This window comes from Anomaloglossus baeobatrachus, chromosome 1, assembly GCF_048569485.1.
Source record: "Anomaloglossus baeobatrachus isolate aAnoBae1 chromosome 1, aAnoBae1.hap1, whole genome shotgun sequence".
Classification (NCBI taxonomy): domain Eukaryota; kingdom Metazoa; phylum Chordata; class Amphibia; order Anura; family Aromobatidae; genus Anomaloglossus; species Anomaloglossus baeobatrachus.
Genome location: NC_134353.1, coordinates 447,170,395 through 447,185,394, shown reverse-complemented (window position 1 = coordinate 447,185,394; position 15,000 = coordinate 447,170,395). Strand labels below are relative to the sequence as shown.

The window sequence follows — 15,000 nt, the reverse complement described above, 5'->3', positions numbered from 1 at the left end:
ACAGTCACACTCATGCTGCGCTCACTGGGACTCAAAGGAATTATCATCCTGATGATTACCAATTCAGTGGTTCCAGGAGTACAGTACTTGTCTGAAAACTGGTGACTTCCAGCTCCTACGACACTATACTGACAACTCAGCACTTGATAGTCTCATAGGCTGGCCTTTTGTAATAGGTAACTAGGATAGAATAACCAGCAGACAGCACCATAACAAGTGTAGGAACCCCTGAAGAATGCTGCCTGTTAATGGCGAAACATATTGGGTTAAGCTCTTTTACAATGCATTATTGCATGCAAAGGCATTCAGTGAAAAGACTTGTACAATTCAATTTGATAGATATAGTTATTAAAACTAGAGTATCATCCTGACATTAAAATGTACTTAATGTCACTAGTGATGATTGAACAAATGTATTAATAAGTATTAGGACATAATCTCCATGCATCTCTTTGTGAGAGTGCTGATGATCCAGCTGCAATGTCTCCTCCCGCCCACCAGAAGGGTGTCTGCGCAGCTGCAGTGTCTCGTCTGGTAGACTAGAGGGGTGTCTGCGCAGTCAGGGAGAGGGACAAGAGAGAGAAAAAAGACAAAGCGAGGAGATTCTGAAGTGCAGTGGCTGCCTTTTCCCTGCTCCAATCTGGATATCTGCAGTGTTAGAGACAGCCTGCCGATTGCTGTGCGAGCAGAGGCCACGCAGCTGCATGTCAATGTTTGTAAACTGCTGCCAGAGAGAGAACTGTGAGTGGAGCGGTTGTCCTGGTGATCCATATATGAGGCCTTCCTACTGGACCTGACTTCTGCCCTGAGGAGATCTGCTCCGTGACTGCCGGTGCCATGGAGAACTATTTCCATTTGCACCGGAGATCTTCTCGGATCTATCTGTTGGTACTGTAAGTCCTGAGCCCAGGCCTGCAGGTATCTTTCTGGGGTTTTTTTTCCAGGCAAGTGTGCACACTTATGCGATAGTAGTTTTGGCGCCAAATTGGGTATATTACGCAGCAGTCACTGCTGCAGAACCAAACTTTCAGTACTGTTGTATTGCTTCTAGCAGGTGTTTAACCCCGGGGTGCTTCCCTGTTTGTATATGTGTATGAGAGGAGGGAAGGGGATAGAGATTTAGTTAAGATTGTTAATTGGTGTGCTGGTCCAGAGACAGGTCCTTATTGCGCTCCGTTATCTACACTCTTTAGTTTCTTCCTGGAGTTCCCTGCTAGGTAAATCGCGTTCTGGTAGTTCCTGACCTATTGGAATCAGTCCCTTGGCCAGCACAACGATCCTGGTTAGTAACCTGGTGTTTGTACATTTACAGGGGTTGATATTTACTTTCCTTACCAAGTTCCACTTCCCGTTTCCTTTATCGGGTTATAAAGAGTTTACATTTAAACCTAGTCTGGTCTCCTTCCTCGTTCGTGGCCCGCTCTATTCTGAAAGTAACCTCTCAGCTTCACATCTTAATGGAACCAGTTAGGTGATCACAATCAGGGCGCCTCTCCCTTGATTTGGGCCACTCAAAACAGGGACAGTCTCCCTCATTGAAGGTTTACTTTACCTTTCAACTTCAGAACTACATACTGTGAACTTTGCCTGCCGGTTCCTGGTCATCATCTATGTCCTAGCACCTCTTCTTCACTATTCCCACTACTCTGTGCTGCCGTTTTTATTTTCATGCTAACCTTGCAGTTTCGAGTACTACTCCTGCTCACACGGCAGCACAGTGAAATGATAACCCTCTCTGCTAACCGTTATCACTGCAGGTAGAGTGTATACAGGTGCGTAATACATATCCATAGGCTCTCTGTGGTTAGTTGTGTTTACTTTGAGCATTAGATCTTCATGTTCTCATCATAATGCTAGCCACAGCACAGGCAGCATGAACAGGGACAGGCTTCCACATTGCATTTGTCTATGTTTTACTCTGAAATCCTGTGGTGTTTCACAGAAAACATCGATTGGGAAGTTGGGAAAACTTATTCCTCAGGAACACTTTGCCTTTGCTTTCTTTTGCTGAATTTCAGTCTTCTCCGTCCCCTTAGTGTGTGCTGAGAGGAGGCTAAACAGGTCTATATAAAGGGAAAATAAAGAAGTCCTTTTTATTGCCCTAGCACAACTCATAATAGTCCATAGGATAGATAAAGAGAACATGTCATCACAAAACTGTTTGTTTAAATTGTGTTTAACTTTTATGTTTAAAAAATATATTTTCCATATTTTTGCATATTTTTTATTGAAGGGAATTTTCCAGCAGGCTTTGTTCTGCTGTTATGTAATCTGAAAGCAGCATAACGTAGGGACAGAGATCCTGATTCCAGTGATGTCACTTACTAGTCTGCTTGGTGTAGTGTCAATAAAATCACTGTTTTGTCAGCAGGAGATTATTATTAGAGGACTAGTTGTCTCTTGCCATGTAGTTCTCCTGCTCTGTATAACCCCACTCCCACTATGGATTTTAGAAGTTTTCTGCCAATATATGTATATTGTACACAAAGAGCTGCCAATCAGTGGTGTGGGCAAGGTTGCACACCACTAAACATTCAGAGAACTGCTAGATATACAGCAAAGAACATAGTGAATTTATCAAAATTACAGCATAATGACCAGCAAATGATATGTGAATAGAATCAAGGTCTCTGCCCCTACATCATTCTGTTCTGAGATTACATAGTAAAAACCTGATGACAGATTCCCTTTAAAGAAAACTGAAAAATCTTGCCATTTTCATGGGCTACTGGGATTGATACTGGTTATTAGGTTGAAACATCCTGTTTTGTAGTCCCCACTTTTCAGTAGTCCTTTCAGTATGATTACATGGAGGTTAAAAATAACAGGTAACACCTATAAATAAATTACACTGGGTCCACTCTTCATGAATAGGTGATGGTTACAGCTCACCTCCTTCGCCTTCTTGCACAATAACTTTTGCATGCCTAGAAAACTCTGACAGAAAAAATGAGAAATCTCCAGACTATTGTTTCCTGTTTTTAGGCTATGTGCTCACTAGAAAATGGAATTTGCTTAAGAAAATTCCGGACTCTTTGAAAGAATACCGCACCTGTGGTAAAAAAACACAGCAAACCGCACCCGAAATCCGCATGCGGTTTTGCTGTGGTATGTCCCTGCATTATTTTGACAGCAGTGGGAGATGCTCACCTGTCCCCGCTCCTGCTGTCCGTGGTGCTGAAGTCTCCCGCGATGCTGTGTCGCGTGCGGCTGTCTCCGGCGGTCTGCTACTTACGGGTCGGCTGTGCAGTGCATAACTGCATATGCATTATGCATGAGCTGGCCTGTAAGCAGGAGACCAGCATCCGGAGGCAGATTAGCGGTGACTTCAGTCAGCTGATGTGCAGTGACAGCTCGAGTCCTCCATCTGGAGTCCTCCACCTGTCACCGCAAAGCACATGAGTGAAGTCACCGCTGATCCCGCGCGGCTCATGTCACTTGCGGCCTGACCCTCACAGTGAGCAGTCATAGTCTATGGCGCTCACTGTAAGTGTCAGGTGTAGCAGAGCTGGAAGCGTTGTGGGACCTCGTGTGGATTACGTCGGACCTGGAGGGCTGTTATTGGTGGGGTTAATAAAGTGTTGAAAGAGGGAGCTTTATTGTCTTTTATTTCAAATAAAGGATTTTTGGGGTGTTTGTGTTTATTTACTTTTGCTTACAGTTTAGTGATGAGGGGGTGTCTCATAGACGCCTGCCATCACTAAACTAGGATTTAGTGGCAGCTATAGGCTGCCATTAACTCCTTATTACCCCGATTGCCACCACACCAGTTCAATTCGTAATGAGCCGGGAAAAGTCCCGGGACTGTCACATCTAATTGATGCAGAAATTTTGGGCGGCTGCTGGCTGATACTTTTAGGCTGGGGGGCTCCCCATAACGTGGGGCTCCCCATCCTGAGAATACCAACCCCCAGCTGTGATGCTTTATCCTGGCTGGTTATCAAAATTGGGGGGACCGCATGGCAGTTTTTTTTTTAATTTATTTATTTTGCTGTACGCTATAGACGCGCCCACCGGCGTCTGTGATTGGTTGCAGTGAGACAACTGTCACTCAGCGTGGGGGTGTGTCTGACTGCAACCAATCACAGCCAACAGTGGGCAGGGAAGGCGTGAATATGTTATGAGCCTAATGAGCGGTGGCTCTGGAAGATGAAAGAGCTGCTGCGGGAGTAGTGTGACAGCTGCCCGGTCATTGGTATGAAGTGCTTGCTCCTACCCCTTTGCGCCAGATTCTGTTCCCCATAAACTTTATATGGGAAGCAGCATCTAGCGAGATACCGGGGATCAATCCTCCGCCGACCCAGAGTCAGCGGGTAATTGATCTGCCAGCCCTCGAAACCGCATGTACCTGTGGAAAAGTGACGTGCACATTAATTCCGCAGTGGAAATTCCGCAGCAAAACCTGCAGGGACAAAAAAACGCAGTGTGTGCACAGCATTTTTTTTTATCCCCATTGGTTTTGCTGGAGAAGGACTGCAGAAATGTTAAAAACATTTTCTGCAGCATTCCTTCAGCGAAATCCGTGGCAATTCCACAGTAAAATCCGCAGCGTGTGCAGAGGGCCTAAATTAGTAAAAATGGTATGTAATCTGTTCCTTGTAAGCAATTTTTAGTTTAAGGCTAGTTTCACACTTGCGTTGTTTTCCTTCAGTTGTAATTCGCCGTTTTGGAAAACAGCGGAATCCGTTAACGGATTCCGTTGCTTCCCATAGACTTGTATGGACGACGGATTGCGAGTAATGGACCTGCGTTGCTTCCGCTGGCTGACGCTGCGTTGCTTCCGCCGGGCGGAAGGAACTCCGCATGTAACGTTTTTTGAGCAGCGGAATCCTTAGGATGTCACTGCGCATGCTCTCTCTGGCTCCATGCAAACGTAACCAGGGTACACATCGGGTTGCTAAGCAAAGCAGTTTGCTTAGTTACCCGATATTTACTCTGGCTACGTGTGCAGGGAGCCCGACACTTCCCCGCTCGGCTCTGCTCCCTTCCGCACTCCGCATGTATACACACAGACACACTCACCTGGCCCCAGCCATGCAGTCCCCGCGGCACTGACGTCCTCAGCGCCATGGCCCCGTTCGGCTCCCCCCCCCCGCACTCCGCCCTTCACACACATTCTCGGTGGCCGAGCGATCAGCTGATCGTTCACAATAGTCTGCCGCCGGTAAAACTATAACGAGAAAAAAAAAAAGCAGATTCCGTTGTTTTGTACGATCCGTTGCATCTGTTGTGCCACTATATGCAACACATCCGTTGCATCCGTCACACAACACAATGCAACGGATGCCGTTCAACGCAAGTGTGAAACTAGCCTAAAGGCCACGTCACACCAAGCAACATCGCTAGCAACATAGCTGTTGAGGAACAACTTTTGTGATGTAGCAGCGATGTTGCTAGCAATGTTGCTGTGTGTGACATCCAGCAACAACCTGTTCCCTGCTGTGAGGTCGTTGGTTGTTGCTGAATGTCCTGGACCATTTTTTAGTTGTTGCTCTCCCGCTGTGAAGCACACATCGCTGTGTGTGACAGCGACAGAGCAACAACTAAATGTGCAGTGAGCAGGAGCCGGCTTCTGCGGACGCTGGTAACCACGGTAAACATCGGGTAACCAAGGTAAGGGCTTCTTGGTTACCCGATGTTTACCGTGGTTACCAGCGTCCGCAGAAGCCGGCTCCTGCTGCCTGCACACGTAGCAGAGTACACATCAGGTAATTAACCCGATGTGTACTGTGGCTAGGTGTGCAGGGAGACAGCGCTAAGCGGTGTGCACTGGTAACCAAGGTAAATATCGGGTTGGTTACCCGATATTTACCTTAGTTACCAGGTGCAGCATTGCTTCCACGCGGCGCTGCTGGCTGGGGGCTGGTCACTGGTGAGATCTGCCTGTGTGACAGCTCACCAGCAATCCGTGTAGCGACGCTCCAGCGATCCCTGCCAGGTCAGGTTGCTGGTGGGATCGCTGGAGCGTCGCTTAGTGTGACATCTCACCAGCGACCTCCTAGCAACTTACCAGTGATCCCTATCAGGTTGTATCGTTGTTGAGATCGCTGGTAAGTTGTTTAGTGTGACTGGGCCTTAAGGATTTAGAAATAGCATGCTAGTGTTTCAGCCTTGATTACTTAATTAGACAAAAAGCCTTTGTCCTCTCTACTTTTTGCATTGTAATCAAACCTATTGCCAAATTTTGATCAGAAGAGAGATGGTTATGAAGGGTTTCCAATATATACAGTGACTTTTATTGTGCAGATGATGTTCTACAGTACCTTGGCTCAGAATAATCCCTGAAAATGTATTTTGTTTTGATAGATTCTTTTGACTTATTATTGGGATTGGTTCATTGGAATAAATCATTGCTGATGCCGCTATGAGGACAATAAATTAGAACTAATCAGTGCTGATGACCAATAGGTAGCGAGGCACGTAAAAGGGGCCAAGAAAGCTTTTACCACCTAGCTATAAAACTTTCTAGAGAGATATTTGACTTTCGAGCTCTGAATGTTCAAGACTAAGGAAAAATCAAAATATGGAACAGTTTCTCTCATGGTCTGGTTGAAATAATTACTGTAATTAAAATGGTTATAGTACTATAGCTAATTGTTAGCTAATTATCCAATATGGGTAACTAGATTTGTACTACATGGGTGATCTGCGTCACGATGATGGCATGAAACATCTCACCGTGCTGAGCAAACGTTTGTGGTGCAACAAGTGTTTGTTGGAAAATTGCTACATTTTTGCGTGAACCTATCGGTATGTGTGGATTGCTAAATGGTCATAGTGATTATCAGTGGAGCACGTGGATGCAATGCTTGTTTGGTACTAGCATTGCAGTGATGTGACTGCACGGAGCCTCACACTGACTACATTCTACCGTGCTACTGTTGGCCAACAGTACCAAGCTTCTTCCTGCTCTGGGCATGCTTTTCACAACCATAGAGGACCGTAGTGGCTGAGAGTCAAGTTCTCATGGAGATTAGCATAGTCTTATGACTGTGAAGTGGGTAAGACAGTCATATGAATGGCAATTTGTCATGCCAATGGATCCTGCTATTATTCTGCATGATACCCGAGCAATGATGTAACTGCGCCACTAGCATCATATCAGCACCACAGTTCTTATTTACCCTATTCCAACATCCTAATGCTACATGCCAGTTTTTCAATCTCACTGAGGGACATTTAGGACTGCTTATCAAAGCGCCATGCTGGATTTAAGCAGCTAAAAAAGCGCCAGAGCATCGTTCTGACATGCTGTTTTTCTTATGGATTACATTTATTTATCCTGTCCTGTCTTCAGAGCAGATGTTATCAATTGTTTTCTTCTCTGCTTTTCTTCAAATCTTTCACTGATAAATTTTTAGAGACTTTTCAGAGTAAAGCCTGCGATTTGCAATGCCCCCATCGTATGTGTGGCACGTTCAATTTGTTGAACGTGCCGCACAAACGATTAACCCCCGTCACACGTACTTACCCGTCCATACGACCTTGATGTGGGCGGCGAACGTCCACTTCCTGGAGTGGGAGGGACGTTTGGCGTCACATCGACGTCACATGGCAGCTGGCCAATAGAAGCGGAGGGGCGGAGATGAGCGGGATGTAAACATCTGTTCAATGTTCCCGGGGTGTCACACACTGCGATGTGTGCTGTCTCGGGAACATTGAACAACCTGATGTGCAATTCGTCAGGATTCAACAACGTGCATGGATGAACGATTTAACGTTCAATCGCAATCGCATGTAGCTGTTACATGCTACAATGTAACTTACGATGCCAGATGTGCGTCACTTACGACGTGACCCCGCCGACACATCGTAAGATATATTGTAGCGTGTAAAGTGGGCTTTAGAGTGGGTTTACAGTAACTGATGGTGAATGTTAAAGGATTGCCGATCGGCTAGATATTTGACATCGATGGTCGTTTAAAGGAAATGTGTCATGTCACTAAATGCTATGAACCAGCATATTAACCTGTAGCAAAGCTACTGGGAGGAAATTAATTCTATTCCTCCTGGCAGCCTCTGGCTTTGTCACTGCTCAGTAGACGGTGCGCGGCAGCTGTAACCATGCCCCGGCACTGTCAGTTGTCAGACAGTTTGCTTGTTTGTCAGGTAATCATGAGCTTACTTACACTGTCTAATTGGTAAACTGTTCCTAGTAACGCTTGTTACCAATAATCAGCCACTGTAAATGCACCCTTTGCTTAAAAAAAGTATGACGTGTGGTTTTTACTATTCTCTCTTCTATTTGTAGGTTTTACTGGGACTTTACTATGCTGCTCTTCATGGTGGGGAACCTCATAATCATCCCTGTGGGAATCACTTTCTTTAAAGATGAGACAACCACACCATGGATCATATTTAATGTGGTGTCGGACACCTTCTTTCTTATGGACTTGGTCTTGAACTTCCGCACAGGTATTGTGATTGAGGACAACACTGAAATTATCTTGGACCCACAAAAGATCAAACGCAAGTATTTGCGCACATGGTTTGTGGTAGACTTCGTATCCTCCATTCCTGTGGACTACATATTTCTCATTGTAGAAAAAGGTATTGACTCTGAAGTCTACAAGACGGCACGAGCTTTGCGAATCGTGAGGTTTACTAAAATCCTCAGTCTACTTAGGTTACTTCGACTTTCCAGGCTCATCCGATACATTCATCAATGGGAAGAGGTAAGTGTTGTTGCTGTGATGCTCTTAACACCATTAAGTTAAAGAAGTTCAAATAGAACTGTGCATTCATCAAACTTCTTATTAATCAATAGCACAGCGGAATATACAAAAATTTGTAATATATCATATCAGAAACATCATCTTTTCATTTATCAGACACTTTTTCCTCTCCCTCCTGCCTCTTGAAATGGTCATAATCTCTAAAAAAAAAAAAAAAAAAAAAAAAAACAACAAAAAACAAAGGCATATCTGCTAAGCATAAGAAGGTAAAGATAGAGCGCTACACCAGAACTGCTACAAACACCTATGCTATACAAGGCTAGTAATGGTGTGTGCATGAAACATTTGAAAAATATAGCGAACTTTATTAAATAGTATACATGAATTACAATCTGAGAGGTGGGAAAAAAGCAAAGTCAATGGAGAAAAACACACTCTGAATAAAAAACAGCTCAAATCTGTTTTGGTCAGACAATAGATTGTAGTCTTGGTGGGGTGTCATGTGCCATAGCCTATTATACTCTATGGAGAGGTGAAGGTGAGAAGGAGCACGAAACATAAACAGGCAGAGGGAGACCGAAAGAGCATGATGAACTTTGGATGTAAGGCTATGTGTCCACGTTGCTTTTTACCTGCTTTTTTGCTGCTTTTTCAACGGCAGCGTTTAATGCCAAAATGGATGTGTTCTGCTTTTCAAGCATAGTCTATGGGAATTTGGGTTTCTTGTGCGCACTATGCTGTTCAAAATGCTGCCTTTTTGTGGCAGAAATTTGGGCAAAAACTCAGCTTTTCAAAGAAGCAACATGTCAATTGTTTTTGCCATTTGCGTTTTGAACTGCAAAGCAGAGTTTTTGCCCAAATTTCTGCCACAAAAAGGCACCTTTTTGAACAGCATAGTGCGGACAAGAAACCCAAATTCTCATAGACTATGCTTAAAAAGCAGAACACATCCATTTTGGCATTAAACGCTGCAGTTGAAAAAGCAGCAAAAAAGCAGGTAAAAGGTAACGTGGATGTGTCGCCCTGGGCAAGCCAGGGGACACAGGTCACACACCACCACACCCTACATCCCAGTTAGGAACACCAAAGCTAACCAAAAATCCTTGTTGCCTTCCTCCAGGGGCTGATGTTCACACCAGGGGGTGGGCCAGGCGGTTGGCTCCGCCCACCGAGGAGTTCACAGCTCTGGAGGCGGGAGAAACCTGTAGCTGCAGCTATAAAAGCAGGGACGCCAGGACTCTGCAAACATACCGTTCCTGGAAGAAGAAGCCATCATGTGGATGCCGTCCCGCGACACCGTAGCCCCCGCGCCTGGAACCGCGGCGTGGGTGGAGATCCGGACCGCGCAGCTCTACCAACGGCTGCAGGTGAAGCTGCAGCTCCTCATGGAGGAGTGGGAGGCCGACATGGCAGATGTTATAGCCACCGTGCGGAGACGCGAGGAGGAAGCGGAGAAAGGGAGGGTGAGTGACCCACGTCCCGATGCCCTGGAAGGGCCGGTCATCGCGGCTGCGGGGCCCGGTCCAAGCCCTCTCCCCCCGTTGCCTCCCTCGCCACCCGTCTTGGAGGCCGTGACCCTGCCACTAGGCCTGCTACCACCGAAACCGGTAGCAGTACCCAGCGTCCCCGCCCAGGCGGGCCAACCTGTAGCCGGAGCCCGTAGTAAATCGGAGGTGTTGCCTTGGAAGATTCCGAAGGTTGAACCGGAGGCATCCCCTGAAAAATCCCCCGAGCCGGAGCCGATGACCCGCTCCGAGCCGAAGGCCCAGCAGCGGAAAGCCCCTATGCCCATCCCCCACACCTCGGCTGAGGTAGCGCCGGGTTGTTGCTGCAAGGCAGCGCCCAAGGCCAAGACACCGCGGGACATGCCGCCCAGATTCCTGACAGTGGGCAACGTCCAGGATGTCCCGCGGGGCCCGACCCGTGCGCCGGCGCTGGCAGCAGCGCCGTATTGGGATAGGGAGCCGGTACCGCTGGGCCTGGAGATCGCCGAGAGGGAACGGAGGAAGGCCGAGCTGGTGGCCCGAGCTATCCGGGAGAAAGAGAATCTCCGACAGGCCACGTTCTGTGTCCGGGGTCCGTTGTACGAGGGGCAGGTGAGGCGGTTTGATGTCCGCCGGGGCTACGGGTTCATCTACGAGCCGGGCCTGGAGGCCGAAGTGTTTGTAGTCCGGCGGGATGTGAATGCCCACCTGCCTGAGGAGCATCCCGGTCGCAACCTAATGCCGGGAGACATCGTGCAACACACCCGGCACTATGGGGAGCGGGGGTGGTTCGCGCTGGACGCTAAGTTAAGGGGCAGCCAAGAGTCCCGAGTGAGCGCCGCGCCCCCTCCCTTGGAAGGAGCACTGGAGCCTGAAGGCCTGGAGTAGGGCAGCGGAGCACCGTTGTCCAGTCCCCGTTGGGACTACCATTTTGTTTGTTGAAAAGTTTGAAAAGTTCTGAAAATGATGAAAAATGATGATACCGAGTACCTCACCTGATTGACTGTGTGATTTGCAACCGGCTGGAGCCGGCACCGTTGTCCCCGTGGGGACCGTTAAAAAAAAGTTTTGCATGGAGGACTATCCATGGACAAGCCCGTGAACTTGCAGGGCAACCACAAACGTTAGTGGCTTGTAAATAAGTTGTTTACCGTTACCGTTTTCCGCAATGCCGCCTCCGGAGAGGCAGGTTGGAGGGAGGGCCCTGAGCAGAGCAGGCTGGGGCCCAGCCACCAAAAGAACCGGTGGCTACCCTCTGGAGGGAAGGACAGATCCCGCTCGGGTACCGTGTGCTGGACTGTGGGTCAAGGGGTGCTGCCTGGGCTTTAGGGGCAGCATCAGGGCCAGGTTGCTTGGGTGGGAGAGAGCGGAAACCGTAACCTTAAACCGTTATGCAACGTTAAAGAAATGTGCCTCCCGTTATGGGAAGATTCATTAAAAATGTACATATGTTATTTTACCATGTTATCCTTTACAGAAAAATAAAACCGGTGTTGGACGGCAGCCCGCGGACGGTCTGCATTTTGCTAAGGGGGAATGTGTCGCCCTGGGCAAGCCAGGGGACACAGGTCACACACCACCACACCCTACATCCCAGTTAGGAACACCAAAGCTAACCAAAAATCCTTGTTGCCTTCCTCCAGGGGCTGATGTTCACACCAGGGGGTGGGCCAGGCGGTTGGCTCCGCCCACCGAGGAGTTCACAGCTCTGGAGGCGGGAGAAACCAGGCAGTTGAAGTCTAGCTGAGGGCTAGAGAGCAGATAGCTCAGGGAGGAGCAGGAGTGAGGAGCTAAGTGGAGGAGTAAACAAGAAGTGAAAGTAGAAAGAAGTAAAGTGGTAAAGGAGGAAAGCAAGAGTGGTGACAGAAAGAAAGCCTGAAGTAGTCCAGCTGTGTGCAGGACAGGTCAGCAACGGCGGTGACTGTCTGGAGGGGGACCGTGTGGAAGTTCCTGGAAGGACCGCGGACGGGTAGTGGCCCGGCGGTCTGGAGCAGTGTACCGAAGGACAGTCAGCACCAGGGCAGGGGCCTCTCGGACCCTGGCAAGGCTAGGAGTCACCATAATTTGCCAAATCCATCAGTGAAGGGGACGTAGATCCCCCAACAACCAAGTCCTGATTGAATGCAACAGCCCAACCAGAGTAGGAGAGACACCGCCACCGCCAAGGCACCAGTCTCTCAGGGCCAGCGCCTGCGAGCAAAGAGTAGAGCTCCTCCGGCCCAGCTTGAAGCCGGGGAGCGGGTTACCGGTGGGAACCCATCGCTACCAACATAGAACAAAGGTGCAAGGAAAAGGGACATCACCGTCACCTACTGGGAGAGCAAGTGCAGCCGTCCGTGGGAACCGTCTTTCCAGCCGTGTGGTTTACCGTAAAACTGTGTCAACGTCTCAGGCTGAGTGAGTACCACAGTGCCGCAAGGCACAGCGCTGCCCCCGCGTCCCTGCGCCCACCAGGCCCTGCACCTCACAAGGCATCACCGGGCCCCGGGATCACCAACCCCTACCCACGGAGGGGCAACACGACACCTGGCTGCTCCGCATCACCATCCCCGGGATCCCCATATTGAGCAGCGGTGGTGAAATCACCACAACTGTGGGTGGCGTCACGGACAATAAACAATTCCCACACCCAACAAACCCCTTTCACTCACGGGCGAGGAGTGTCGCTCGAGAACCCCCGGGATCCGGCCCACCGCTCGAGCCACCACTGAGCAGCAGCCGCCGGACCCGACCAGAAGGGGTGAGCGTTGTGTGCTGACACCCTCCTCCCCGCCCGCGACATGGACACATAGCCTTACTGACATGATCAGTATGACCTCTGATTTATTTATTTTTTTTGTGCACTCATAGATTGAATGGGCAAGCTTCATTCTAAATATATAAGAGAATAGTTCATGCTGCAGATTTTTTTTCCTTTTGGGCTGCTTCTCACTTGCGAGTTTCTCGCAGTAGAGCAATGCGAGAAAATCTCGCATTGGAATCGGACACATGTTAGTGAATGATTCAGCTCGCATTTGCGATTTTTTTTTTTTTTTCTCAGTCCAAATCGGACTGAGAAAAAAAATCGCAGCATGCTGCTTTTTTGCGAGTTTCTACTGTGAGTTTCTCCAATGCAAGTCTATAGGAGCGTGTAAATAATCGGATGTCACGGGACGGCACTCACATCATCCTAGTGACATGCGATTTTCTAAATACATTTCTCGCATGTTTCCTAAAACACTGGAAACGAGTGATGTGTCACAATGTCTGTCAATCACTATTCTCTGTCAGTCGGTCTCTCCCTCTCGGTCTCTATTCTCTCTCTGTCGGTCGGTCACTATCTCTATCCCTCTCTCACAGTCTGTCGGTCATTTTCCCCTCCTCTCTCATACTCACCGTTCCCCGATCCCCGGCGCGGCGCTGCACGGCATTCACACTGCTGCGGCGGCTTTTACTATTTTGAAAAAGCCGGCCGCTCATTAAACAATATCGTATTCCCTGCTTTTCCCGCCCACAGGCGCCTATGATTGGTTGCAGTGTAAGGGGTAGTCGGACCCCTGGTAGTGAAGGAGCGGTTTTTCCCCCCTGAAAACGCCACAGTAGTATGGTGGCAAATTGTAAATGTTGATGGTAAAATGTTACCTGTCATAAACTGTTTCCCCACTAGGTGCCAGTGTAGAGCAGTGGTTCCCCTGGTAACAGTGTCAGGGAAGGAAGGGGCAGGGCAGCCTAGGTGGGGAAGGAAGGGTTCTGAATGCAGTGTCCAGTGTGCAGTGAGAGGCGAGCAAGCTCGGTCTGAGGCTACTTTCACACATCCGGTTTGAGCACTGCGGCTCAATCCGGCTGTGAAAACTATGCAACGGATGCGGCGAAAACACCGCATCCTTTGCATAAGTTTTTACATGCGGCCCGTCCGGTTTTTTCCCGGTTGCGGCATGCTACTGAGCATGCGCAGTGGAAAAAAACGCATGCGGCGGCCGGCCGTGGTTTTTTCCGCATCGCGCCGCATCCGGCCTCCATAGGTATGCATTGAAAAATGCACCGCAGCGGCCGGATGCGGCGCGATGCGGTGTTTTTTGCCGGAGCAAAAAACGTTGCAGGGAACGTTCGATCCGGCCGCGGCATCGGCTAAATTTGCCGCATGCGGCAAAAACCGGACCGAACGCAAGCCCCTGCGGCACAATACGGCACTAATGTAAGTCTATGCAAAAAAACCCGCAACCGGCGTTACAAAAGCCGTTTGCGGTTTTTCTGCAGAACGCCGTATTGTGCCGCAGAGCAAAAATCCGGATGTGTGAAAGTAGCCTGAGGTGACGGGGCAGAGTGTGGGAGTGAGACGAGGCAGTCAGCCTGAGTGAGTACTCTTGGCTAGAAAGCAGAGGAAATCCATGAGAAACGGTGGAAGAGTTGGGACTAGTCCGGAGCCGGTGGTGTGTACTAGAGTGGAGTGCAGCTATAAGGGGGATAACAAGTGGCCCCTGCAGGCGAAGGTTAGTGCCCTGACAAAGAAGTGGAGAGGTGAGAACTTATCCAGAGCCGGTAGTGAGTGCTGGATCTGCCCTACAGTAAATCCGGGCTAGAGCGCAGCTACTAGGGGGTTAACGTATGTCCCCTGCAGGCAAAGGAAAGTGCCCGTAGAGAAAAAGGAAACCGTTTTTGTAGAAAAGGACTTGTAACTTGTAACGTACTAAAGTAAGCCTGCTGCAAACAAAAAGATGGAAGCTTTGTTTAATAAATTGGTGTTTGGTTTATCTGCTGCCTGCAATTGTCTCTTTCCTGAAAGTGAAGAAGGAGCTGGAGAGCACAGAAAGAACGCTGTCATGAATGGGCCCCATGCATCCACACTCTGCCCCAACAACACA

At 48.7% G+C, this 15,000-nt stretch overlaps 1 protein-coding gene across 3 annotated transcripts in view; it reads left to right on the top strand.

Moving 5' to 3' along the window:
* The window catches only part of HCN2 (hyperpolarization activated cyclic nucleotide gated potassium and sodium channel 2), a 162,675-nt gene that overhangs the window by 88,289 nt on the left and 59,386 nt on the right, over window positions 1–15,000 (top strand). For all 3 annotated transcript variants that reach the window (XM_075352873.1, XM_075352865.1, XM_075352878.1), the window contains exon 2: window positions 8,252–8,675. In XM_075352873.1, coding sequence (XP_075208988.1) covers window positions 8,252–8,675 — 424 coding nt within the window. The remainder of the gene's footprint in view (window positions 1–8,251; window positions 8,676–15,000) is intronic.